The following is a 27,569-nucleotide window of genomic DNA, read 5'->3' as shown; positions in this document are numbered from 1 at the left end:
AGATGGAGGAGCCTGAAACGAAAATATATTCTTAAAGTACTTTACTTCCTCTTTCAAAATATCATTTGGTGAATCATGCGTGACTCCATCATTTGTAACAAGTTTTAATACGTTTTTTTTGGTAGCATTTCTATATTGAAGATTGAAAAAGAATTTGGTGCATTTTTCCCCATATTCCATCCAGTTCGCTTTATTTTTGTAATATATTACACTGGATCTTTCTTGGATAAGTTCCTCCATTTCTTTTTGTTTTTCCTCTAACTTATTCTGTGCCTCTATGGTACCGTTTTTATTGTTATCTAACTGTACTGTTAGTCCTTCAATTTCCTTTGTTAATATGGACTCTTTTGATCGAAAGAGTAATAGTAATATATATGCCAATTATGTGATGGTCCGACCGCATTCTGTCCCCTATCAAACACTTTTTAACTTTTGGTGCCAGAGAGAATGATATAAGAAAGTAGTCAAGGCGACTAGCTTGATTAAGCCTCCGCCATGTATATCTCACTAGGTCAGGGTATTTAAGTCTCCATATATCCACTAATTCCAATATATCCATGACATTCCTGATTTCCTTAAGTGCCTGAGGGTGATAGTTTGTAGTGTGATTTCCTTTCCGGTCCATAGAGGTATTTAAGACCGTATTAAAATCTCCCACTATAATAATAGAGTCTAGTGTTGCTTGTAGAGTTGATACATTCTTATATATATTGTCAAAGAAGCTTGGATCATCATTATTCGGACCGTATAGGTTAATAAGCCATATATGTTTATTGTCCAATAACATATTTAAAATAATCCATCTACCTTGAGGATCTGTTTGGACAAGTTGCACATTTGGATCAAAGTTATTATTAATTAAAACCATCACCCCTTTTGAATTTCTTTGCCCATGGGAGAAATATATTTCGCCCCCCCAGTTCTTTTTCCACAAAACTTCATCTAAAACTGTCGAATGGGTTTCCTGTAAACAGTAGATATTATAATCCTTCTCTTTTAGCCAGGTAAATACTGATCGTCTTTTCTTATTATCTGCTAAGCCATTACAATTGTAACTGGCTATACTTATTTCACCACTTACCATAATGAGACACACCTTTCAATTATTTTTATCAAAATATATGTTTGTAAACGTCCTATTAAAAAGTAACATAATGATTGAGTGTCTATATAGTTGTACCATGACATTTGCATCTCCACTAAGCAAACCTCCAATTGGTCCCCACTATTCCACCCGCCAAAAGCCCCCATCTCGAGTTGGGTTGTCATCCCAATGACCGGCAGACCACCCCCGACCCCCCGCATCGCACAGCCCCGGACCGACTGGGATCCATCCTTCGAAAAGTGCACACAGCGCCATCCACCGAACCGAAGCAGATCCATTGCCAAATGCATTTCCATCGCCCTCACCTCTATTTTTATTACATATTGCTGTGAATCATCCTCTATAGTCCCTAACATCTTTTACTTCTTCCTTCGCAACAGTTGTGGGATACACACATACACCCACACACATTCAGCCCTTACCCCCACACAACCATAAGCTCACCCTCTCAACAATTGCACCATCCCAGAGCCCAACTCAAGATGGATCATGATTTACAAATGTACTTGCAGTTGCAGCTGCATGAGAAGGCCTGCAAGACCGCGCAAAAAATGAGCATAAATGTAGAGATTTATTTACCATTGTCACATCCTAAATGATGGAGGTCAAATGTACACCTTCTTCCTGAAAAACCCACAATACGGTCATCCATTTTGACCATGTTCCCAAGCATCTCCATGCAGTCCGACTTGATTTCGTGCCACCAGGGCCACAATAATATACCCCCTCTCTGAATGTCCGAGTGTGACCCCCTCCCCATGGGTTACTGCAGCTAGTGTTGCCAGCACTGCCACTGCCTGGGTGGGGGCACCCCACCGGAATCCCCACCGGCTAGGTACAAGGTCGTCAAGGTTCTCATTAGCAGCTTTGAGAATTTCCTTGTTTATTATGCTCTCCCTTTAGGGGGCTTTGGCTTTGCAGGACCAACCCTGCCAAGCAGGCTCAGAATCTTGAGGGGGCAGTGCTGCTCTTGGTCCCTGACCTCATTTTGGCTGCATACAGACCGCTTACAGCATGCACATAAAACAGTTAGGGACTTCTCCTTAGTATCTGGGCCATTCATGTGGGTGTCTAGGGTATAGGGCCATGGACCGTACCATTAAAATAGGATAATAAATAATTAGATATAATTTATTTTAAAAATGTAGTTCCCCATGATAGGACAATAAATAAATAAGACGTATAATTCATTATAAAAGTATATCCATCATCTGAACAACATTGAAAGCCCTCTCATACCCGGCCCACAGCAATACACTGGCTCTGGGATATGCAACTATTTCATTACTCACTCACTCAACTTTCCAAACATAACAAATAAAAATAAACACACACCACACCATCCACACATACTGTGCCTTCTGTTTACTTAGTTTTTATCTTCACTATGTAGAAATAGTGCTTGTGTTCAATTAGTTATATATGAAGATTTATAGAAAAGCTATATTTTGTATTGTATTGTTACAATCAATAACCGGGCTTGAATTGTGTTTATTTTCCTCATCTATGAGAACTTTGTAATTTTTAAAATAACCATGGAGTAGTCTTTGTGTCTCTGAACAACTGGTTATCAATATATAGTTTATCAACGACGAGAGCTACTCGTTTCGCTTTTAATCTATTTTCTTTGAAAATTGGATACAGAACTTAACGTACTGTAGTCTTACAACTCGCTTTTATTTAAACGACGGAGGTCCCTGCAATGAACGCCGTTGGTCACTACAGGGCCAATGTACTAGATCCAAATGATACCTTTTGTATTGTGTCACAGTATGAGGTCGATGCACATACAACTGTTTTGAGTAGGAGGCTTGTTGGGCAGATTCTCTGAAAGGTATATAGGTTTGTAGCCTGAACGATTGTCTGCAGCTTTTCATGAGAATGTGTGGGTCACCAATGTGAACGCTTGATGCAAAGCTACTCTGTACCTCTTTAAAGCCACATGGAAAAGGACCAGGCTTTCTGGGCAGTCCATTAACAACACAACAACAGCACGTCACCTGCAATAAAATGGGACAAAATTCAGCTCAGGCAGAATGGGAAGTGAACATAGAGCGTTATTATTAAGTGAAGTAGAACATTGAATTTCTACCCTTATTAAAGGATTGGTGGGAACAGGATGTGAAGGCCATGCACACTGAAGCTAATGGATTTCCAGCTGTTTCCCAGATAAAGACCTTGATCTTAGTTCTATTCAGTCTACAATAAATCACCCCTCCACCAGTGTACGTATGCCTCCTCCATTTGCCTCCTCCACCCTTCCAATGAACCACCATTGCTTCACCACCCACAGCCTATGTACTCTATGTACATCCATACAGTAAGTCATCCTCAAAATGTCACTTTCAGAAAATAGTCCTATCATATTATTATGGATTTGAATGTTTTTGTTGCTGTTGTAAGTCAACATCTTGGTCTGATTGCCCAGACACAGATTGAGCGTAGTCCTGGTTTAAAAAGCATGCTCAATAGAGAATAGGCTTAATCTCTGACCTGGAAACAAGGGAAAACTCTATCCATTCCTCCACACCACCCACCCACTGGCGTGGCAGAGCCGACAGACACATCCTCGCTGTTTGATATTTTCACTTACCCCAGGGAAAAGAACATTGGACATGTGGCGTGTTGTGCTCCCATGGCGACAATGGCGGCAGGTAGCCTGGCGGTTAGAGCGTTGGGCCAGCAATCGAAAGTGGCTGGTTTGAATACCCGAGCCGACAAAGTGAACGATCTGCTAATGAGCAAGGCACATAATTTGCTCCAAGGGCACCGTACTGCTATGGCTGACCCTGTAAAATAACACATTTAACTCACAGGAGTTTGGTGGCATCTTAATTGGGGAGTACAGGCTCGTGGTAATGGCTGGAGTGGAAAAAATGGAAGGGCATCAAACCCATGGTCTCTACGTGTTTGATGCCATTGCATTCGCTCCGTTCCAGACATTATTATGAGCAGTCCTCCCCTCAGCAGCCTCCACTGATTTCTCTAAAACATTTTATTTTGTTATTAAATCAATGTGGACTTTCTCATCTTTCAGATTTTTAAAGGGATAGTTCACCCAAACTACAAAATGACATATTTGGTTTCCTTACCCTGTAAGCAGCCTAGATATGACAGCAAATCCGTGCTTTGGTTTACCTTTCCTGGCACTGTTTCAAATGCTCATGTTTTAGCATTTCTGTCATGGGACCGATATTACAAATGTTTGCACATCGTCCAAATCATCCCAAAGTATCTCAAATGTGTTGTGAAGCTCAACAAAGTCACTTATTAGCGAAAAATGCTAACATCGGGCCCACGACTTGAATGGGCTTTGTGCCACAAATGCTAAAACGTTAGCATTTGGAAACAGTGCCAGGGAAACTAAACCAAAGCATGGATTGATGTCATACCTTGTCCATATACTGCTTACAGGGTAAGGAAACCAATGCCATTTTGTAATTTGGGTGAATTATCCCTTTAAGCAGGAAGTGCATCGTGAGTCAATCTAATGAGAAAAAGAGAATCCCAGGTAAGAGATTAGTCATTTCTGTCCATTGAAGTGTTTATATACGACCAAACCTAGAGCACATTGCATATAGGCTGCTATACAAGGATTAATAGACATCTGTCACTTATATATTCTCTTTGCTTTGACCCAAGCTATTATCTGTGCAGAGGAGAGAGGAGGTTGGCTGGGCTGTCTACCATGGCTCCTTGTGTATTGGGTAATGTTGTTGTGGGCACGTTAAGGAGCGCGCACAGGCACTCTCATATATAGCGTGCCCGCCCCATACAGTGGGTGTAAAAGTTCAGTCACCTGCCGACATGGCATTCATGTTTATTGCCTGCACCATGGAGTAAATAGCCTAAACTTGCCTTTCTGCCTCCTCGTTATTGGATCATACTTTCACTATGTCACGGACATAGTACTGAACACGAGGCGGATCTGGACCTGAATGTTTGAAGAGGATTTGTGAGTAAACATAAAATGGGCTCCTGAGTGGCGCAGCGGTCTATGACACTGCATGTCAGTGCTAGAGGCGTCACTACAGACCCTGGTTCGATTCCAGGCTGTATCACAACCGGCCGTGATTGGGAGTCCCACAGGTTGGTGCACAATTGGCCCAGCATCATCTGGGTTAGAGTTTGGCCGAGGTAGGCCGTCATTGTAAATAAGAATTTGTTCTTAACTGACTTGCCTAGTTAAATAAAGGTTCAATAAAATAAAAGTGGATTTTCCTTTTCTGACGTGATCATGGCTTTTTATTGGAAGATTAAGGAGTTTGTTGATGAAAAGCATAGGTCTTGGGAGGAGTATGTTGAAAGGCTGGAATGCTTTTTTGTGGCTAATGACATTGAAAAGGACGAAAATAATTGCACTGCGCTGCTCTGTGTGTGCGGGGCTGTGACTTATTCTACACTGAACAAAAATACCTCATACAGTTGAAGTCGGAAATTTACATACACTTAGGTTGGAGTCATTAAAACTCGTTTTTCAACCACTCCACAAATTTCGAACAAACTATAGTTAACAAACTATAGTTTTGGCAAGTCGGTTAGGACATCTACTTTGTGCACGACACAAGTAATTTTTTCAACAATTGTTTGCAGACAGATTATTTCACTTATAATTCACTGTATCACAATTCCAGTGAGTCAGAAGTTTACATACACTAAGTTGACTGTGCCTTTAAACAGCTTGGAAAATTCCAGAAAATAATGTCATGGCTTTAGAAGCTTCTGATTGGCTAAGTCAATTGGAGGTGTACCTGTGGATGTATTTGAAGGTATACCTTCAAACTCAGCGCCTCTTTGCTTGACATCATGGGAAAATCAAAAGAAATCAGCCAAGACCTCAGAAAAATTGTAGACCTCCACAAGTCTGGTTCATCCTTGAGAGCAATTTCCAAACGCCTGAAGATGAACGCCACGTTCATCTGTTCAAACAATAGTACGCAAGTATAAACTCCATGGGACCACGCAGCCTTCATACCGCTCAGGAAGGAGATGCGTTCTGTCTCCTAGAGATGAATGCACTTTGGTGCGAAAAGTGCAAATCAATCCCAGAACAACAGCAAAGGACCGTGTGAAGATGCTGGAGGAAACAGGTACAAAAGTATCTATATCCACAGTAAAACGAGTCCTATATCGACATAACCTGAAAGGCCTCTCAGCAAGGAAGAAGCCACTGCTCCAAAACCGCCAGCTCTGTCAGGAGGAATGGGCCAAAATTAACCCAACTTATTGTGGGAAACTTGTGGAAGGCTTCCTGAAACGTTTGACCCAAGTTAACAATTTAAAGGCAATGCTACCAAATACTAATTGAGTGTATGTACATTTCTGACCCACTGGGAATGTGATGAAAGAAATAACAGCTGAAATAAAAAATTCTCTCCACTATTATTACTCTCCACTAGACATTTCACACTCTTAAAATAAAGTGGTGATCCTGACTGACCTAAGACAGGGAATTTTTACTGGGATTAAATGTCAGGAATTGTGAAAAACTGAGTTGAATGTATTTGGCTAAGGTGTATGCAAACATCTGACTTCAACTGTATGTACAAAAGTATATTTTTCAGGCACACCTGTTGCTGACAGGTGTATAATATCGAGCTCACAGCCATGCATTCTCCATAGAAAAACATTGGCAGTAGAATGGCCCGTACTGAAGAGCTCAGTGACTTTCAACATGGCAACATCATAGGATGCCACCTTTCCAACAAGTCAGGTCGTCTAATTTCTCCCCTGCTAGAACTGCCCCTGTCAACTGTAAGAGCTGTTTTTTAAATGTCTTTTTTATTTCACCTTTTTTTAACCAGGTAGGCCAGTTGAGAACAAGTTCTCATTTACAACTGCGACCTGGCCAAGATGAAGCAAATCAGTGCGACACAAACAACAACACAGAGTTACACATGGGATAAACAAACGTACAGCCAATAACACAATAGGAAAATCTATATACAGTGTGTGTAAATGTAGTAAGATTAGGGAGGTAAGGCAATAAATAGGCCGTAGTGGCGAAGTAATTACAATGTAGCAATTAAACACTGGAGTGATAGATGTGCAGAAGATTAATGTGGAAGTAGAGATACTGGGGTGCAAAGGAGCAAAAAAAGAAAAAAACAATATGGGGATGAGGTAGTTGGGTGGGCTATTTACAGATGGGCTGGGTACAGGTGCAATGATTGGTAAGCTGCTCTGACAGGTGATGCTTAAAGTTAGTGAGGGAGATATAAGACTCCAGCTTCAGTGATTTTTGCAATTCGTTCCAGTCATTGGCAGCAGAGAACTGGAAGGCAAGGCAGCCAAAGGAGGAATTGGCTTTGGGGATGACCAGTGAAATATACCTGCTGGAGCACGTGCTATGGGTGGGTGCTGCTATGGTGACCAGTGAGTTGAGATAAGGTGGGGCTTTACCTAGCAAAGACTTATATATGACCTGGAGCCAGTGGGTTTGGCGACAGATATGAAGCGAGGGCCAGCCAACGAGAGCATACAGGTCGCAGTGGTCGGTAGTATATGGGGCTTTGGTGACAAAACGGATGGCACTGTGATAGACTACATCCAATTTGCGTAGAGTGTTGTAGAGTGCTGAGTAGAGTATTGTGAAGTGGAAACAACAATGGCTCAGCTGCAAAATAGTAGGCCACACAAGCTCACAGAATGGGACCGGCACGTAAAAATCTTTGGTTGCAACACTCACTACTGAGTTCCAAACTGCCTTTGGAAGCAACGTCAGCACCAGAACTGTTTGTCGGGAGCTTCATGAAATAGGTTTCCATGGCCGAGCAGCCGCACACAAGCCTAAGATCACCATGCGCAATTCCAAGCGTCGGCTGGAGTGGTGTAAAACTCGCCACCATTGGACTCTGGAGTGATGAATCACGCTTCACCATCTGGCATTCCGACGGAGGAATCTGGGTTCGGTGGATGCCAAGAGAATAGTTTGGGGAAGGCCCTTTCCTGTTTCAGCATGACAATGCCCCCATGCACAAAGTGAGGTCCATGCAGACAGGGTTTGTCGAAATAATTGTGGAAGAACTTGACTGGCCTGCACAGAGCCCTGACCTCAACCCCATCGAACACCTTTGGGACGAATCGCCCAACATCAGTGTTCCACCTCACTAATGCTCTTGTGGCTGATTTGAAGCAAGTCCCCGCCGCAGCAATGTTCTAACATCTAGTGGAAAGCCTTCCCAGAGGAGTGGAGGCTGTTATAGCAGCAAAGGGGGGACCAACTCTATATTAATGCTCAGGATATTGGAATGAGAGGTTTAATGAGCAGGTGTCCACATACTTTTGGTCATGTAATGTATAAACGCAGCGTGTAAAGTGTTGGTTTTATATTTCATGAGCTGAAATAAAAGATCTCAGAAATGTTCCATATGCACAAAAAACATATCGTTATATCTCAAAAATAATGTGCAGACATTTCTTTATATTACTGTTAGTGAGCATTTCCCCTTTGCCAAGCTAATCCATTCACTTGACAGGTGTGGCATATCAAGAAGCTGATTAAACAGCAGGATCATTACGAAGGTGCACCTTGTACTGGGGACAATAAAAGGCCACTAAAATGTGTAGTTTTGTCACACAACACAATGCCACAGATGTCTCAAGTTTTGAGGGAGTGTGCAATTGGCTTGCTGTGACTGCAGGAATGTTCTCCAGGGCTGTTGCCAGATAATTTAATGTTAATTTCTCTACCATAAGCCGCCTCCAACGTCGTTTTGGCAGTACGTCCTACCGGCCTCGCAAATGCAGACCACATGTAAACATGCCGTCGTGTGGGCGAGCAGTTTGTTGAAGTCAACATTGTGAACAGAGCGCCCCATGGTGGCAGTGGGGTTATAGTATGGGCAGGCATAAGCTACGGACAACAAACACAATTGTATTTTATTGGTGGCAATTTGAACACACAGAGGTACTGTGATGAGATCCTGAGGCCCATTATCATACCATTCATCCGCCGCGATCACCTCATGTTTCAGCATGATACTTTTTATTTTATTTTATTTTTTATTTCACCTTTATTTAACCAGGTAGGCAAGTTGAGAACAAGTTCTCATTTGCAATTGCGACCTGGCCAAGTTAAAGGAAAGCAGTTCGACACATTACAACAACACAGAGTTACATATGGAGTAAAACAAACATACAGTAGAAAAATAAGTATATATACAATGTGAGCAAATGAGGTGAGATAAGGGAGGTAAAGGCCATGGCGAAGTAAATACAATATAGCAAGTAAAACACTGGAATGGTAGATTTGCAGTGGAAGAATGTGCAAAGTAGAGATAGAAATAATGGGGTGCAAAGGAGCAAAATAAATAAATACAGTAGGGGGAGAGGTAGTTGTTTGGGCTAAATTATAGATGGGCTATGTACAGGTGCAGTAATCTGTGAGCTGCTCTGACAGCTGGTGCTTAAAGCTAGTGAGGGAGATAAGTGTTTCCAGTTTCAGAGATTTTTGTAGTTCATTCCAGTCATTGGCAGCAGAGAACTGGAAGGAGAGGCGGCCAAAGGAAGAATTGGTTTTGGGGGTGACCAGAGAGATATACCTGCTGGAGCGCGTGCTGCTATGGTGACCAGCGAGCTGAGATAAGGGGGGACTTTACCTAGCAGGGTCTTGTAGATGACCTGGAACCAGTGGGTTTGGCGACGAGTATGAAGCGAGGGCCAGCCAACGAGAGCGTACAGGTCGCAGTGGGCTTTGGTGACAAAACGGATGGCACTGTGATAGACTGCATCCAATTTATTGAGTAGGGTATTGGAGGCTATTTTGTAAATGACATCGCCGAAGTCGAGGATTGGTAGGATGGTCAGTTTTACAAGGGTATGTTTGGCAGCATGAGTGAAGGATGCTTTGTTTTGCGAAATAGGAAGCCAATTCTAGATTTAACTTTGGATTGGAGATGTTTGATGTGAGTCTGGAAGGAGAGTTTACAGTCTAACCAGACACCTAGGTATTTGTAGTTGTCCACATATTCTAAGTCAGAACCGTCCAGAGTAGTGATGTTGGACGGGCGGGCAGGTGCAGGCAGCGATCGGTTGAAGAGCATGCATTTAGTTTTACTTGTATTTAAGAGCAATTGGAGGCCACGGAAGGAGAGTTGTATGGCATTGAAGCTCGTCTGGAGGATTGTTAACACAGTGTCCAAAGAAGGGCCAGAAGTATACAGAATGGTGTCGTCTGCGTAGAGGTGGATCAGAGACGCAGCAAGAGCGACATCATTGATGTATACAGAGAAGAGAGTCGGCCCAAGAATTGAACCCTGTGGCACCCCCATAGAGACTGCCAGAGGCCCAGTCAACAGGCCCTCCGATTTGACACACTGAACTCTATCAGAGAAGTAGTTGGTGAACCAGGCGAGGCAATCATTTGAGAAACCAAGGCTATCGAGTCTGCCGATGAGGATGTGGTGATTGACAGAGTCGAAAGCCTTGGCCAGGTCAATGAATACGGCTGCACAGTATTGTTTCTTATCGATGGCGGTTAGGATATCGTTTAGGACCTTGAGCGTGGCTGAGGTGCACCCATTACCAGCTCTGAAACCAGATTGCATAGCGGAGAAGGTACGGTGGGATTCGAAATGGTCGGTAATCTGTTTGTTGACTTGGCTTTCGAAGACCTTAGAAAGGCAGGGTAGGATAGATATAGGTCTGTAGCAGTTTGGGTCAAGAGTGTACCCCCCTTTGAAGAGGGGGATGACCGCAGCTGCTTTCCAATCTTTGGGAATCTCAGACGACACGAAAGAGAGGTTGAACAGGCTAGTAATAGGGGTTGCAACAATTTCGGCAGATAATATTAGAAAGAAAGGGTCCAGATTGTCTAGCTCGGCTGATTTGTAGGGGTCCAGACTTTGCAGCTCTTTCAGAACATCAGCTTACTGGATTTGGGAGAAGGAGAAATAGGGAAGGCTTGGGCGAGTTGCTGTGGGGGGTGCAGTGCTGTTGACCGGAGTAGGGGTAGCCAGGTGGAAAGCATGGCCAGCCATAGAAAAATGCTTATTGAAATTCTCAATTATCGGTGGTTTATCGGTGGTGACAGTGTTTCCTGTCCTCAGCGCAGTGGGCAGCTGGGAGGAGGTATTCTTATTCTCCATGGACTTTACAGTGTCCCAGAACTTTTTTGAGTTTGTGTTGCAGGAAGCAAATTTCTGCTTGAAAAAGCTAGCCTTGGCTTTTCTAACTGCCTGTGTATATTGGTTTCTAGCTTCCCTAAAAAGTTGCATATCACGGGGGCTGTTCGATGCTAATGCAGAACGCCATAGGATGTTTTTGTGTTGGTTAAGGACAGTCAGGCCTGGAGAGAACCAAGGGCTATATCTGTTCCTGGTTCAACATTTCTTGGATAGGGCATGCTTATTTAAGATGGTGAGGAAGGCATTTAAAACAAATAACCAGGCATCCTCTACTGACGGGATGAGATCAATATCCTTCCAGGATACCCCGGCCAGGTCGATTAGAAAGGCTTGCTCGCTGAAGTGTTTCAGGGAGCGTTTGACAGTGATGAGTGGAGGTCGTTTGACCACTGACCCATTACGGATGCAGGCAATGAGGCAGTGATCGCTGAGATCTTGGTTGAAAACAGCAGATGTATTTAGAGGGCAAGTTGGTTAGGATGATATCTATGAGGGTGCCCATGTTTACGGCTTTGGGGTGGTACCTGGTAGGTTCATTGATAATTTGTGTGAGATTGAGGGCATCAAGCTTAGATTGTAGGATGGCTGGGGTGTTAAGCATGTTCCAGTTTAGGTCGCCTAGCAGCACGAGCTCTGAAGATAGATGGGGGGCAATCAGTTCACATATGGTGTCCAGAGCACAGCTGGGGGCAGAGGGTGGTCTATAGCAGGCGGCAACGGTGAGAGACTTGTTTTTAGAGAGGTGGATTTTTAAAAGTAGAAGTTCAAATTGCTTGGGTACAGACCTGGATAGTAGGACAGAACTCTGCAGGCTATCTTTGCAGTAGATTGCAACACCGCCCCCTTTGGCCGTTCTATCTTGTCTGAAAATGTTGCAGTTAGGAATGGATATTTCAGAATTTTTGGTGGTCTTCCTAAGCCAGGATTCAGACACGGCTAGAACATCCGGGTTGGCAGAGTGTGCTAAAGCAGTGAATAAAACAAACTTAGGGAGGAGGCTTCTAATGTTAACATGCATGAAACCAAGGCTATTACGGTTACAGAAGTCATCAAAAGAGAGCGCCTGGGGAATAGGAGTAGAGTTAGGCACTGCAGGGCCTGGATTCACCTCTACATCACCAGAGGAACAGAGGAGGAGTAGGATAAGGGTACGGCTAAAAGCTATGAGAATTGGTCGTCTAGAACGTCCGGAACAGAGAGTAAAAGGAGGTTTCTGGGGGCGATAAAATAGCTTCAAGGTATAATGTACAGACAAAGGTATGGTAGGATGTGAATACAGTGGAGGTAAACCTAGGTATTGAGTGATGATGAGAGAGATATTGTCTCTAGAAACATCATTGAAACCAGGTGATGTCATCGCATGTGTGGGTGGTGGAATTGAAAGGTTGGATAAGGTATAATGATCAAGGCTAGAGGCTCTACAGTGAAATAAGCTAATAAACACTAACCAGAACAGCAATGGACAAGGCATATTGACATTAAGGACAGGCATGCTTAGTCGAGTGATCATAAGGGTCCAGTGAGTAGTGAGGTTGGTTGGGGTAACGGCGATTCAGACAGCTAGCCGGGCCATCGGTAGCAAGCTAGCATAGGATGGAGGTCTGTTTTTAGCCACCTCGTGCGTTTCCGACGGTAGATTAGTGGGGTTCCGTGTGGTAGAGGGGATCAATCCAGTTGGAAAAAATATATAGTTATAGTGACTCAAGAAAAATTGTCCGATAGACCTATTCAGATAGCAGCCGATAAGACAGCTAACGATTAGCGGGCCGCAGGTGGGCGTTCAGGTAACGTCGCGAAGGAGGGGCCAGTTGGATAACTCCCTCGGGCAGATAACGTCGGTAATCCAGTCGTGAAGGCCCGGTGGGGCTCCGCATCGGCAGAAAAACGGGTCCGTATCGGTGATTGTAGCCCAGGAGTGGCTGATGGAACTCTTCAGCTGGCTAGCTGGAATAATTGATGTTTGCTCCGGGATCGCCGTAAGCCAATAATCACACAGATAGCAGCTAGCTAGCTGCGAGATCCAGGTGTAAATGTCTAGAGCTTGCGGTTGAAATCTGGGGATATGGAGAGAAAAATAGGTCCAGTATGTTCTGGTCTGAGTCGCGTTGTACAAAACTGGCGATAGCTTTTTGAGCTAAAGGATAGCTGATGACCACAAACCGTGGTTAGCTGAATACTAACGTTAGCCAGTAAACTGGCTAGCTTCTGGCTAGCTTCTGGCTAGCTTCTATTGTCGATTTCAGATTTGAGGTAAATAATACTTTTTTTTTTTAATTGGTGAGGCGGGTTGCAGGAGAGTGTTTTGAAGTTGAGTTTTTGGAAAAGAAAAATATATAAAAGATATGCGAAGAAAGATGTAAATATATATATACACGGGACACGACAAGACGAGGACAAAGGACGTCTGACTGCTATGCCATCTTGGAATGATTATGCATGGTCCCATGTTGCAATGATATGTACACAATTCCTGGAAGCTGAACATGTCCCAGTTCTTCCATGGCCAGCATACTCTCCAGACATTTCACTCATTGAGCATGTTTGGGATGCTCTGGATTGACCTGTACGACAGCATGTTCCATTTCCTGCCAATATCCAGCAACTTCACACAGCCATTGAAGAGGTGGGGAACGCCATTAAAGAGGTGTGGGACACCATTCCACAAGCCCCAATCAACAGCCTGATCAGCTCTATGCAAAGGAGATGTGTTGCGCTGCATGAGGCAAGTGGTGGTCACACCAGATACTGACTGGTTCTCTGACCCACGCCCCTACCTTTTTTTTAAGGTATCTGTATCAATATTCCCAGTCATGTAAAATCCATAGATTAGGGCCTAATTTATTTATTTCAGTTGACTTATTTCCTTATATGAACTGTAACTCAGTAAAAGATCAGAAATTGTGCAGAGATATTATTTTCATAATTGTAAACAAAAGGCAAATCAGAATATCTCCAGTTTCATTGCTGGTCTGCGCAGGCTTTCAGTGCACCATCATTTTGGAGATCAGCTGGAGCCGATGCTGCTTGACAGAATTGTTAGATGAGTCTATTGGCTGAGCCCAATCTGATATTTAGAGTGGCTGAGGTAAAAGCCTTGGCAGCTGAGACTGCTGCAAATAATGCCTGCCTGCTTCACCCTGAACGACCAGGTCCTCCGACTGCGCCTGACATTCATCTCACTGAACGTAGTAGGCCGGTGCACACGGAGGGGGCGGAGTCAGAGTCCAGAGAGGACTTCAAAGCCTGTTCCAGATGTGGAGGTGCCCATAATTCCAACAGCTGTAGGTTTCGGGTTGCAACCTGTCACTACTGTAAACGGAGGGGACATATAGCTCGACTTTGTTTGACAAAGGTCCCAGTCCCAGGCCTCAGGCAGTTCATTCATGCCCACTAGGACCACACAACAAACACACTTGGTAAACTGTCACCCAGACCCTGAGAAGTATGTTGTCTTTAGTACCCATGGGGGGCCACAGCCTGAGAGGGAGAAGTCTATTTTTGCTGCACCCAGTGTTGAGTTCCTGGGGTTCCACGTTGACAAGGATGGCGTGCGACCAACCCAGGATAAGGTAAAGGCCATTCAGGAGGCACCTTCTTCCCAGAACAAGTCTGAGCTTCAGTCATTTCTGAGGCATCTCAATTTTTACAACTGCTTCCTGCTTGATAAAGCTACAGCTCTGGCATTGCCTACTGGACCCGGCCGCTCATGAAGAAGTCTATAAAGAGGCTAAGCAGCTGCTGCAAGCAGATGGGCTGCTAGCCCACTATGATGATAGAAAACCCCTGTTACTGGTCTGTGATGCATCTCCATATGAGCTTTGTTTAGTCATGTGGAATCTGATGGTCGGGAAGCACCTGTGTGCTACGCATCTAGGACCCTAACTGTCGTTGAACAGTACTATGCACAGCCGGATAAATAGGCCCTGGCGAACATTTTTGCTGTCAAGAAGTTCCACCAGTATTTGTCAGGTCGCCATTTTGTGGTCTACACCAACCACAAGCTCTTGCTGAGCGTGCTTCATCATATGAAGCCCATGCCCAAAAATATTTTCACGTGCATGGTCAGATGGAGTCTGATACTGGGACATAGTTATGAGCTCTGCTATTATCCAAGGAAGCAGTTGGCTAATACAGATGCCCTGAGTTGCCTGTCACTCACTACCCCTTTGTCTGAGCCACCACCTCCCTGGGAAGTGATGCTGTAGAAGGTGGTGCCTGATGCCCTTCTCCATGCTTCTAGGATAGCCACACTGACCTTCAAGGATCCTGTCCTGCCCCGAGTGCTTCGCTGGGTGCTGCATGGATGGGCCTCTGAGGTTCCTGGCAGACAGTTTGGGCTTCAATGGTGTCGTCGGAACGAGCTGTCGGTTCACAAGAACTGTGTGTTGTGGGCCAGTCGGGTTGTGGTACCTGGCCTGGCGAGCGAGTGGGTCTTTTCCATGATGCATGATATGCATCCTGGAATAGTGACGATGAAGGCACTGGCACGGAGCTATGTGTGGTGGCCCGGGATGCACATGGAAATTTTGGCTGTGGTGCGCCGCTCCCTATCAGGAGTCACACCCTGCTCACCCAAGGCTGCCTTGCACCCATGGGAGTGGACCACAAAGAAATGCTTGTCTTCATATGGACTTTTCTGGGCTATTCAAAGGAAATACTTTTCTCATTATAGTAGATTCCCATTCAAATGGAAGTGGAAGTAGCCATGGTTATCTTGATGCCCTGTGGTGCTGTAATAAGCACCCTCCATTTGCTGTTTGCCATTCATGGGTTGTGTGACGTCCTGGTGTCAGATAATGGAGCTGCCTTCACTTCTGCTGAGTTTAAGGAGTTCGCTGGGTGGAACTGAATCAGACATGTCACCACAGCCCCATATCATCCATCCTCCAATGGCCAAGCTGAACACATGGTTCAGACAACCAAGGATGATCTATCTATGATCTCGGTGGGTGACTGGCATGGGCTGACTGTCAAGGTTCCTGCTGTCTCAACGTGTTACGACGGCGTCTACTGGGAAGATTCCAGCCGAGCTGTTAATGAACAGGCGTATGACAACTGCTTTAGATCGGCTGCACCCGGACATGGCAAGTGACATGCGTCTAAGGCAGGAGGGTGATGCAGACAGGGGCCATGATCATTTAAGGCGTTTTCTACCTGACGAGTCTGTGTACATGAGGAACTACTCTCGAGGCCCTATGTTGGTCCTTGCAGTTGTGTAAGAAGCCACTGGACCGGCCTCTTACAGGACTCGGACGCCTGACGGTAAAGTGCACCACCGCCATGTGGATCAGCTGCAGGGCCACTAAGCTGCAGCCTCCTCTTTCATTGGCCTGGATGCCCTGGACACCACGCCTTTAGGAGGCAGTGCCAACTCCAGAGCCAAACCCTGATACCCAACTTGCAGCTGAGCCCTAGCCTAAACTTAGCTTTCTGACTCCTCGTTATTGTATTGTACTTTCACGGCATAATAGTTTCGAAGATATGGACATACACTCAGCACATTCCACATCATCTCACCAGCTTCCCTTTGTTGTAGCTTTCCCTAATGTGAATAACATTGTCGCTTTGTGTGTGTGTGTGTGTGTGTGTGTGTGTGTGTGTGTGAGATACACACCTCATAATAACATGTCAATGGGATACAGTTCACCTGCTTGAAATCATCAGAGCACAATGAAGTGATTCATTTCCATTGCATGGCTTTCAAATTAGATTTCAGAGGCACACACACACTTCTGTGAAAAGTGAAGGTCAACTCTAGCATCAACACAACGCTCTCTCACAGTCCCTCAACGTATCCTATTACACTCGGCCGTGTCCCTTTTCATCTGCTCTTACAGCGCTTTACTATGGCCCTGTTTTTTACTTTTTAAAAGTCTAGTGGTGCTATACTGTGCGTGTGTGTGTGTGCCGGCGTGTGCGTGTGCTGTCCCCGTATTTAAGTGTATTTAACAGTATGCAATTAGTAGGTTATATAATACATACATAGGAATGTGTCCAATAAGACCCATCAAACAATGAAACATGTATGGGTCAGATTGAAACATAAATCTTATTTTATTAGAATGAAATGCTACCATAGGGTCACAGGGTCACTGTGTATTTACTTGACTTACAGATGGTTACCCCAAGGATGAAATGATTTACAGATGGAAAAGGAACTCCATCGAAACCTCAGACCAGAAGTACTGGCGCCTCTACCAGTTTGACTTCATGGGCCTGCGGAATACCACAGACGTCCTAAAAACGACAGCAGGTACAGTAAATGAGTTATCGTACATTTAATACCCAAACAGCTGACCTGTTTTTCACAACCAATAAAATCAATCCTCATCACAGCCCTTCGCTGGCTCCTGTGTTCTCCATCTAATTTCTCTCTGAATTATTAGATACTGACTCATACAAATTCCAAGGAAAAAGGACAAAGTGCTATTTTTAGCTGTTTTTTAATCAAATGGTCTACATTTACTGTAAATGATCTGTCATATTCTCCTGTCTGTAGCAGCGTGAGACAGCAGGCATTACCAGCTGGTGTCTTGAGGTCTGGTGCCACCACTCTGGCTTAAGTCAATTGCTTTTCCAGTCTTTGTTAGCTATCGCATTGCAAAGACAATTGCTTTGCCAGTTTTGCAAGATATTGCCAGAGAGCAAAGACAATACCTTTTCTTGGAAGATAGTCAAGATATGTAGTATTATTGTGCCATGGAAATGACAAAGACAGCATTTGGCAGGGCAGAAAACAGGTTGAAATTGCACTTAGAAGTAGTACTCTGGTAGTAGACTTAGAAGTAGTTCTGTGGTAGTAGACTTAGGAGTAGTACTGTGGTGGTAGACTTGGGAGTAGTACTTTGGTAGAGAACTTAAAAGTAGTGTTCAGGGAGTAGATGTTGTCTTTATCATTCACTGTGTAATAAAATAGTGCACAATGAAAGTGCATTTATCTGTTTTCATAAATCAATGTGACATTTAACATATTGTTTTTCTGTAGGCTGCTTGACGCTCATCAGTAGTCCACTCCGGTATAAAGACAAACATATTTTTATACAAACCATTTGGATTAAAGATGCAAAATATTTAATTATTCACTTAAATGATTTTCAGAGGCCTAGGATGTGGTTTGGTTTTAATACTGAATTCTACATCTATTTATTTACAACAATCATTCCTTGCGACTAAGGTCGTGTTTTACAAACAGGTATCTAATTATACTCATGAGTGGTGCGTGCTGGAATGACTTTGCAATACATTTTTAATGCATTCGTGGCAGCATTGAAGATTAATGTAGCAGCGTTTTAAGGGGCTGATAAATTGATCTTATGTATGAATCCTCAAGCTGTAATTAACCCATATTGACCCTATTCTCAAATTTCATAGGTACTTTATTCCTTTTGGAGAACGATGATTTCATCTCCATTTTGAAAAGAAAGTCTTGAAGTCTTGTCTTGAAAACTCAGGTGATCCAATAAATGATGTATTCTGCGTCTGGTGCACTGTGATACAAGTCCACGTTCTGAGAGGAGAACTCATGAAAGCCAGAGTTCTTCCACAGATCTTCCTTCAGTTCTGTTCAAGGAAATTAGACGTTTCGCATCTTGTTTTCACTTTTTCTTGACTCCCAGCTTGCATCATGCTGCATGATGATTAGCTAGCTTGCTCCTGCAGCTAAAAATAGCATATCATTAATTTACATCTCAACAAACTCGGAAAACAAAGCGTTAAATTTCTTCTTGTTGTTTTTCATCCAGCATGAAATGAATAGGTATTGTGCTGTAGCGTGGTAATGAGGACAGTGGCGAGTGGACAGTTCCCATGCCACCTTGCCATCGGGGACTTCTGGTTCTACCGCGGTTATATCTGCCTCCTTTTTTTCTATTGTTACAGCATCCCTCTTCAAAACCCACCAAAGTAGACTCCCTGAAGCATTGTGTATGGTGCCTTCTTCTGTGGTTCCCCCTGATGCTATCTCTCATGATTCTCTCTCTCTCTCTCTTTCCCTCCCTCCATCCCTCTCTCCCTCCCCATGCTGGCTTGTTCTTGTTCCACCTGACACTCTGATTCTCCCTCAATCTCTCTCTTTCTCCCACCCTCCACCCCTTTCTCCCTCCCCACGCTGGCTTGTTCTTGTTCCACCTGACGCTCTGATTCTCCCTCAATCGCTCTCTTTCTCCCTTACTCCCCCTCACTCTCTTCCTCCTTAACTTGCTCCCTACCCCTACTCGCCCCTCACTCCATATAAATCCCCCCTCTTTTTACCCCCCTCCCTCTCACCCCCCCACTCCCAGGTGATTATGTGGTCATGACAGTGTACTTTGACCTGAGCAGGAGAATGGGATATTTCACCATCCAGACCTACATCCCCTGTATCCTCACCGTGGTGCTTTCCTGGGTCTCCTTCTGGATCAATAGTGATGCCGCCCCCGCCAGAACAGCACTAGGTACCCGATCTGAAGAATACCATTTGGCAGGATACACACTGATGTGATAATAAGTAGATGAAGAACCCCAAGGGTTCAACCAAACCTGTTCCACCAGTGTTTATGTAGTGCACTGTATGTGTTCAGAAATGACTACCTCTGCATGTGTTATTCTGAAAGGAAAAAAAATACGTCTGAGTCTAGCTGGTTGGTTGAAAAGATGGGTACCACAATGGAAGATTGCATGAAAAATCGATGTTTTATTGTTCAGACTAGAGACCAATTACGCAATGTTATGTTCTGCTTTTCAGATTCTTGTACCATTTTATTTTGTGTATGCGATGTGCTTGTAATTCATCAAGGCTTAACAATCACCTTTTTGTTTACGTTTGTAATTCATTCATGATTTTTTCCCCCCGATGCATGCTTTTCATTAGTGCATGTGCATTCGTCTGGATTATGTAGTTGAAGGTGATTTGGAGTTTGAGTTGAACTTTGCGGTAAGTACAATTCAATTCCTCCAGGCAGGTCTTGTAGGTGACCTTGACCAGGTCATTTTTTGTCTTCAAGATCAAATATATCACATTTAGTCCAAATTACAGTATTAGCATTATACATGGCCTTTAATTAAGTGACAACACAACCACATTTGCAATGGTGGTTAAACAAGTCAAAGCTTAAAGTGTATTAACGAGTCCATTTCATCACCAAACCATCCTTGAACCACCACAATCACATTGAATAGTCTCCCTCGACAGTCTTGACACCTGTTACGACACAGTACAAAGATAAGCCCGGAAACATGTTTGTCTTTCCCCTTGCTAACAGGTAAGGATGCTGACTGTAGGAGTAAAGATAAATATCCCATTCTCGTTGACAAAAGAAGTCATTTAGTGTCTATTCTGGGGCACAAAAGCGCAGCGTTGATTTTCCGGGCCTCCCCGCTGATCGATAGCGGGTTGAAAAGAAAGAGGAGTGATAAGGAAAATGGGCTTTGACTGCAAAGAGCAGGAGATATGTCAGAGTGGCTGGTGGTGGTGGTAGAGGGCTAAGGAGGAGGCAGGTGCTGACATGCAGGTGCCCTCTGAGGGTGTAGTGTGGTTGGGGGGCAGTGACAGGGTGTACTGGGTGACATTCCCAAAGAGTCAGGTTCGCAAGGGCCACCACAGATGGTAATGACTATCAGGATATACCTGACAGGGAGTAAGGTACAGGAAGGGATGGGGATGCTCAGTTCAGTGACTCATACAGTGTGACCCCTCCCTCTTTTTTGTCACTTTCTTTGTCTTTCTTTTCTCTCTCTCTCTGTGTCACGACAGCACTGTAGACTGATATCTTTCTACAATGTTCTTTCTATCTGTATTATTTTCTATATGCTGTATCTGTTCAAATAACATCTATGGGTCTTTGTGTCCCTAATTGAGTGTAGGTGTACTGACATCTTTCCACATGCATTCTTTGTATCTATATTATTTTCTGGTCTATTTTGTATTTTTTTTTTTTTACAATACCTTCTTGTCATTTATTACATTTTTGCCATTTTATTTGGAGGAACCAGTTAAAGTTGCTCTTACACCTTGCCTGTTTGAAAGTTATGAAGGAACTCATAACTGACTAAGTGCCAAAGTATGTATAGAAGGTAAGGGAAATAGGTGAAGGTAATCATCGTGGCCAGCAGAGTCTGAAGGAAGGGGGATTGAGTATGAAATATCCGCTCAAAATAGATGGGCCTTCTTGTCTCCATGGTAACTGCTAGGAAACAGCACGACATTCAGTCATCAAATGAGAGGTTCCTGGTGATGAGAGAGAGAGAGAGAGAGAGAGAGAGAGAGAGAGAGAGAGAGAGAGAGAGAGAGAGAGAGAGAGAGAGAGAGAGAGAGAGAGAGAGAGAGAGAGAGAGAGAGAGAGAGAGAGACCACGACCTCCCTTTCCAACCGAAATCTACGGATAAAGAAGCCAACTGGTAATGTAAAATATATTCAGCAACTCAGAGAGAGAGAGAGAGCTGTATATAGGGTGTGTGTGCGTGTCACGCCAATCACTTTATTTCAAAGGCTCTATATATGCAAAATTTCAGCCGGTACATTTAGCTCACTTTTCACTATATACTGTATACTCAACAAAAATATAAATGCAACATGTAAAGGGTTGGTCCCATGTTTCATGAGCTGAAATAAAAGATCCCAGAAATTTTCTAAAAGCACAAAAATCTTATTTCTCTCATATTTTGTGAACACATTTTGTTTACATTCATGTTAGTGAGCATTTCTCCTTTGCCAAGATAATCCATCCACCTGACAAGTGTGGCATATCAAGAAGCTGATTAAACAGCATGATCATTACACAGGTGCACATTGTGCTGGAGAGAACAAAAGGCCACTTTTAAATGTGCACATATGTCTCAAGTTTTGAGGGACGAATTAGCATGCTGACTGCAGGAGTTTCCACCAGAGCTGTTGCCAGATAATGTAATGTTAATTTCTCTACCATATTCTGCCTCCAACGTCGTTTTAGAGAATTTGGCAGTACGTCCAACCGGCCTCACAACCGCAGACCGTGTGTAACCACGCCAGTCTTGGACCTCCACGTCCGACTTCTTCATATACGGGATCCTCTGAGGTGTGGTGCTGAGGAGTATTTCTGTCTGTAATAAAGCCCTTTTGTGGGAAAAAACTCATTCTGATTGGCTGGGCCTGGCTCCCCAGTGGGTGGGCCAATGCTTTCCCAGGCCCACCTATGGCTGCACCCCTGCCGAGTCGTGAAATCCATAGATTAGGGCCAAATGAATTGATTTCAATTGACTGATTTCCTCATCTGAACTGTAACTCAGTACAATCTTTGAACTTGTTGCATGTTGCCTTCATATTTTTGTTCAGCATATTTAAGCACTGACAATGTATTGATGTAAACGTCCATTTATTTCTAAAGTTAAAATTACATAGAGACACAAACTACCCTCGGTAATTGATCAAATATCTTAAAAACATATTTGCAAAATATATTCAGACTATTGCCAGAGAAAAATATTGCTGCCGTTTTGCCAAGAGAGATATCAAAACAGTTAGTACAGGGGGTGGCAGGTAACCTAGCAGTTAAGAGTGTTGGGCCAGTAACCGAAAGGTCACTGGTTTGAATCCCCAAGCTGACTAGGTGAAAAATCTGTGTTATGACGCTGACTTTGTCCTTTCAGGTATCACCACTGTGTTGACAATGACCACCCTTAGTACAGTGGCCAGGACCTCCCTACCCAGAGTCTCCTATGTGACGGCCATGGATCTCTTCGTCACTGTGTGCTTCTTGTTCGTTTTTGCGGCCATGATGGAGTACGCCATCCAAAACTACTACGCCTACAGGGCACAGAAGCCCCGCTACAACAAGACAAACAAGACACAGAGACTGGTGAGCTTTCCTCCGTACCATGTAATTGATGTAATGGTGTACCTTTCCTCCATACGGTGTAATGGTGTATTTTTCCTCCGTACCATGTAATGGTGTACTTTTCCTCCATATGACAAAATGGTGTATCTGTTCTCGATGCAGTGTAATGCTGTTATAGACATGGACCGAGGTTGTTTGTGTTGTCACAGTCAATAGCTCTAGCCATGGTAGCGATTATGGTCTCAGTGGGTGGAGGTCTAGTCCATCTTTCATATCTCCATCCTCTTGCATCAGTCGCACTGTGCACGGGCTGTGATAGTATTGCAGTCAGTGTCTCTGGCCTGCATGGTAGCAAATTGGGAGGTTGCCCCCCCGGTGAGGGTTGAGGTCTGGTCTATCCCCCATCCTTCATATATCCATCCTCTTGCACTGCCGACCGGTCACACAGTGTACTTGGTAAATGTTGTGTCATAGCGTGTCATGTCATCATGTCATGTCGTGTAGTGCTGTCGAGCCAGTGAGTGAGTCCCAGCTTAGGTAGAGCACTAAGCCGAGGGGTTCTATCTCATTGCCTGCCTGGGCTATGACAGCGTCCTGCTGGGTGTGGGAGGACACGGCCCGCTGCGGAGCTTTAATGCATGACAGCACAGCTCCACTCACAACGCATCAGATCTCTTTCTCTCTTCATCTCTTTCTCTCTGTCTCTTTTCATCTTTCCATCTGTCTTTCTCCCTTGTTTGCCCACATGTATTTATTGTCTCCTGTCTGGCTTTTGTTGTCCCCCCGCCCCCTCCCTGTTGCCTCTCTCAATTAAATTCAATTCAAGGGGCTTTATTGGCATGGGAAACATATGTTAACATTGCCAAAGCAAGTGAAGTAGATAATATACAAAAGTGAAATATACAATTAAAAATGAACAGTAAACATTACACTCACAGAAGTTCCAAAAGAATAAAGACATGTTTAATGTCATATTATGTATATATACAGTGTTGTAACGAAGTACAAAAGGGAAAATAAATAAACATAAATATGGGTTGTATTTACAATGGTGTTTGTTGTTCACTGGTTGCCCTTTTCTTGTGGCAACAGTTCACAAATCTTGCTGCTGTGATGGCACACTGTGGTATTTCACCCAGTAGATATGGGAGTTTATCAAAATTGGGTTTGTTTTTCGAATTCGTTGTGGATCTGTGTAATCTGAGGGAAATATGTGTCCCTAATATGGTCATGTCTGCCTACGGCGGCCTTTCTCAACAGCAAGGCTATGCTCACTGAGTCTGTACATAGTCAAAACTTTCCTTAAATTTGGGTGAGTCACAGTCAGGTATTCTGCCATTGTGTACTATCTGTTTAGGGCTAAATAGCGTTCTAGTTTGCTCTGTGTTTTTGTTAATTCTTTCCAATGTGTCAAGTAATTATCTTTTTGTTTTCTCATGATTTGGTTGGGTCTAATTGTGTTGCTGTCCTGGGGATCTGTGGGGTCTGTTTGTGTTTGTGAACAGAGCCGCAGGACCAGCTTGCTTAGGGGACTCTTCTCCAGGTTCATCTCTCTGTAGGTGGTGGCTTTGTTATGGAAGGTTTGGGAATCACTTCATTTTAGGTAGTTGTAGAATATAACGACTCTTTTCTGGATTTTGATAATTAGCGGGTATCAGCCTAATTCTGCTCTGCATGCATTATTTTGTGTTTTACGGGGATATTTTTTGCAGAATTCTGCATGCAGAGTCTCAATTTGGTGTTTGTCCCATTTTGTGAATTCTTGGTTCGCAACCATGAAGGGCAATGGGTTCTATAACTGATTCAAGTATTTTTAGCCAGATCCTAATTGGTATGTCGAATTTTATGTTCCTTTTGATGGCATAGAATGCCCTTCTTGCCTTGTCTCTCAGATCATTCACAGCTTTGTGGAAGTTACCTGATGTATTGGTCAAGGTATGTATAGTTTTTTGTGTGCTCTGGGGCAGCGGTGTCTAGATGGAATTTGTATATGTGGTCCTGGCGACTGGACCTTTTTTGGAACACGATTATTTTGGTCTTACTGAGATTTACTGTCATGGCCCAGGTCTGGCAGAATCTGCAGAAAATCTAGGTGCTGCTGTAAGCCCTCCTTGGTTAGTGACAGAAGCACCAGATCATCAGCAAACCGTAGATATTTGACTTCAGATTTTAGTAGGGTGAGGCCGGGTGCTGCAGACTGTTCTAGTGCCCTCGCCAATTCGTTGATATATATGTTGAAGAGGGTGGGGCTTAAGCTGCATCCCTGTATGAGGCCTTCCTTCCTCTGCCCCCTCCCCGCATTTCTTGCCCTACCTGCTCTCTCACACTCCCTCTCTTTCTCTCCCTTTATCGCTTACACATCTAAGGAGATGGCCTTCCTCTGTCCCCTCCCACAGACCTACTCGATGCTAGACATGGGGCCCAGGTCCCCCACGACCGTGGTTCCGTTGAACAACAACTACTCATACTGGCAGGACTATGAGGACGTGTACGAGTGTCTGGACGGGAAGGACTGCCAGAGCTTCTTCTGCTGTTACGAGGAGTGCAAGGGGGGAGGGTGGAGGAAAGGACGCATCCATGTCGACATTAAGGAGCTGGACGCTTACTCGAGAGTCTTCTTCCCTACGTCGTTCCTCCTGTTCAACATCGTCTACTGGGTCTCTTATCTCTACCTTTAGCAGTTTCCGTTGGATTTGATAGAATTCGTTTGGACAAGTATGGCAAGACTCAAATGGGGAGAGGAGATGTCACAAGACATACGATGTCACTCAGTGGCAGCTTTGTGCACGTTGACACTTGATTGGTTGGTGGGTTAGTGTAGCCAACCAATAGACAGCTGTGAGACCCTAACACCAGGATGCTAGCCAGATAAGAGATAATGAAGCATCCATAGTGCCTTCTTCAGGAAGGGGCCATCACCTATACAGAGGTGCAATAAGGGGACTAGAAGCTTTGGAGTTTTTCCTACATAGGTTATCCCACATACGCCATTTCAACGCATGCTATACTGTTCATTAAAAGCAATGAATAGTTAGGGTGGACTGCACTATGAAATGATTCTATTGTTGCTTTGTATTTCTTAGTTAGTTGCATAGTCATTGCAAGCCATTTGACATATATATAACTTCAATATGATTTAGTTTAGGCATCAACAGGATCTTAAATATTAGGTCATTGATAACATTGATTCGGTTTAGATTCATATACATTTATATCATAAACATTTGAATTATGTTTCCTACCAAGGGTGATACAACAAGAACATGCATAGTATACCTTACAACACACCATAACATAATAATTTAAAGATGAAAATACTACTTTTGTAAAATAATGTATCTAATAAAGTTTTCTTTAGTAACATAGAGTTTTCCAGAAAGTATTACTAGACGATTTGATAATTAAATACATTGTCTGAGGACAAGGTATGGTAAGGTTTCAAACTAAAGTAATATGGAGATGTTGTTTAATTAATTTACAGAATGTGGACATACATTTATCTCCATACAGCAGGCCTACAATACATCATAGGCTGAGGGCCAGGGTAGCATTTGGGTCAATACAGTACTGTATATATTGTGCTAGTATTCAGTACAGTAATAATACATTTTTTAATGGTTTCTCTCCAGCAACACTATTGCTATTTTCTTGAGTAAGAACATGTATAGTTCATGTTATATCATATAGTAGCCGTTGTACGAAAACAGACAATAACATCACAAAGAATTGTGAAAGGTGTGTTTTTGGAGTTAAAAATCGTTTTATTTATTTATTTACTGTAAGTAACACTGTTGTTTCTGCAGTGGTTTGACTTAGAAGTATGGTAGTATCCTGTATTCTATGTTTTAAGAGAACGTGTATGTGAGAGAAGTTTTCATGCTATTATCATAGTTGAATGTAGATCATACTTTAGACCAACAACAAATAGTGGTTTTCAACTCTGTATAACAACACAAATATTGCACTTCATAAGTGTCTTAGTTTGATATAATGTATTTACAATAAATCAAACACTATTTTCTAAGTCTGATGGAACGCACCCTTTTGTTACAGCAGATCTGAGAGAACCACTGTCTAGGTACAGCTATGCTTTTTAGAGAATCCAGTCTGTGGTATTGCTTAAATTAATAAAATTATCTTTGCTCAAGGTCTGGAGTGTGTGTGTGTGTGTGTGCATGTGTGCACGTGTGTGTGTAGGTGCGTGTGTGTAGGTGCTTGCATTCACATGTAGGTCATTTGAATCATTAGCAAACTGTGATCTTACTTACACACACACACACACACACACACACTGTAGAGTTATTTAGATAGAAATATATTTCAAAATGTAGGAATGGTTTTGTCTCTGACGTGGTTGCGATAGCCCACTTTAAACCTCACACTGTGCATCCTGTTGTTTCGAAGTAAGGAGGCAAGTCAATGAATAGTCATTATGCACAATAATCACACCTATCTAGGAAGTAGGCTAAGGAAATCCAAAACAGACCCTTTTATTCCCACAGCAGGAAATTAACTCTACACACGATTCATGTCTATTGCAGAATAGAT

At 43.4% G+C, this 27,569-nt stretch overlaps 1 protein-coding gene across 1 annotated transcript in view; it reads left to right on the top strand.

Annotated features, from left to right (window-relative positions):
* The window catches only part of LOC120033207 (gamma-aminobutyric acid receptor subunit gamma-3-like), a 47,480-nt gene extending 21,781 nt beyond the window's left edge, over nucleotides 1-25,699 (top strand). The window contains exons 5-8 of the mRNA XM_038979490.1: nucleotides 17,348-17,485; nucleotides 19,512-19,664; nucleotides 22,834-23,042; nucleotides 25,391-25,699. Coding sequence (XP_038835418.1) covers nucleotides 17,348-17,485; nucleotides 19,512-19,664; nucleotides 22,834-23,042; nucleotides 25,391-25,699 — 809 coding nt within the window. The remainder of the gene's footprint in view (nucleotides 1-17,347; nucleotides 17,486-19,511; nucleotides 19,665-22,833; nucleotides 23,043-25,390) is intronic.
* Nucleotides 25,700-27,569: the final 1,870 nt, after the last annotated feature.

The sequence above is a fragment of the Salvelinus namaycush genome, chromosome 40, assembly GCF_016432855.1.
Source record: "Salvelinus namaycush isolate Seneca chromosome 40, SaNama_1.0, whole genome shotgun sequence".
Classification (NCBI taxonomy): Eukaryota; Metazoa; Chordata; class Actinopteri; order Salmoniformes; family Salmonidae; genus Salvelinus; species Salvelinus namaycush.
This window is presented reverse-complemented; position numbering and strand designations above follow the sequence as displayed.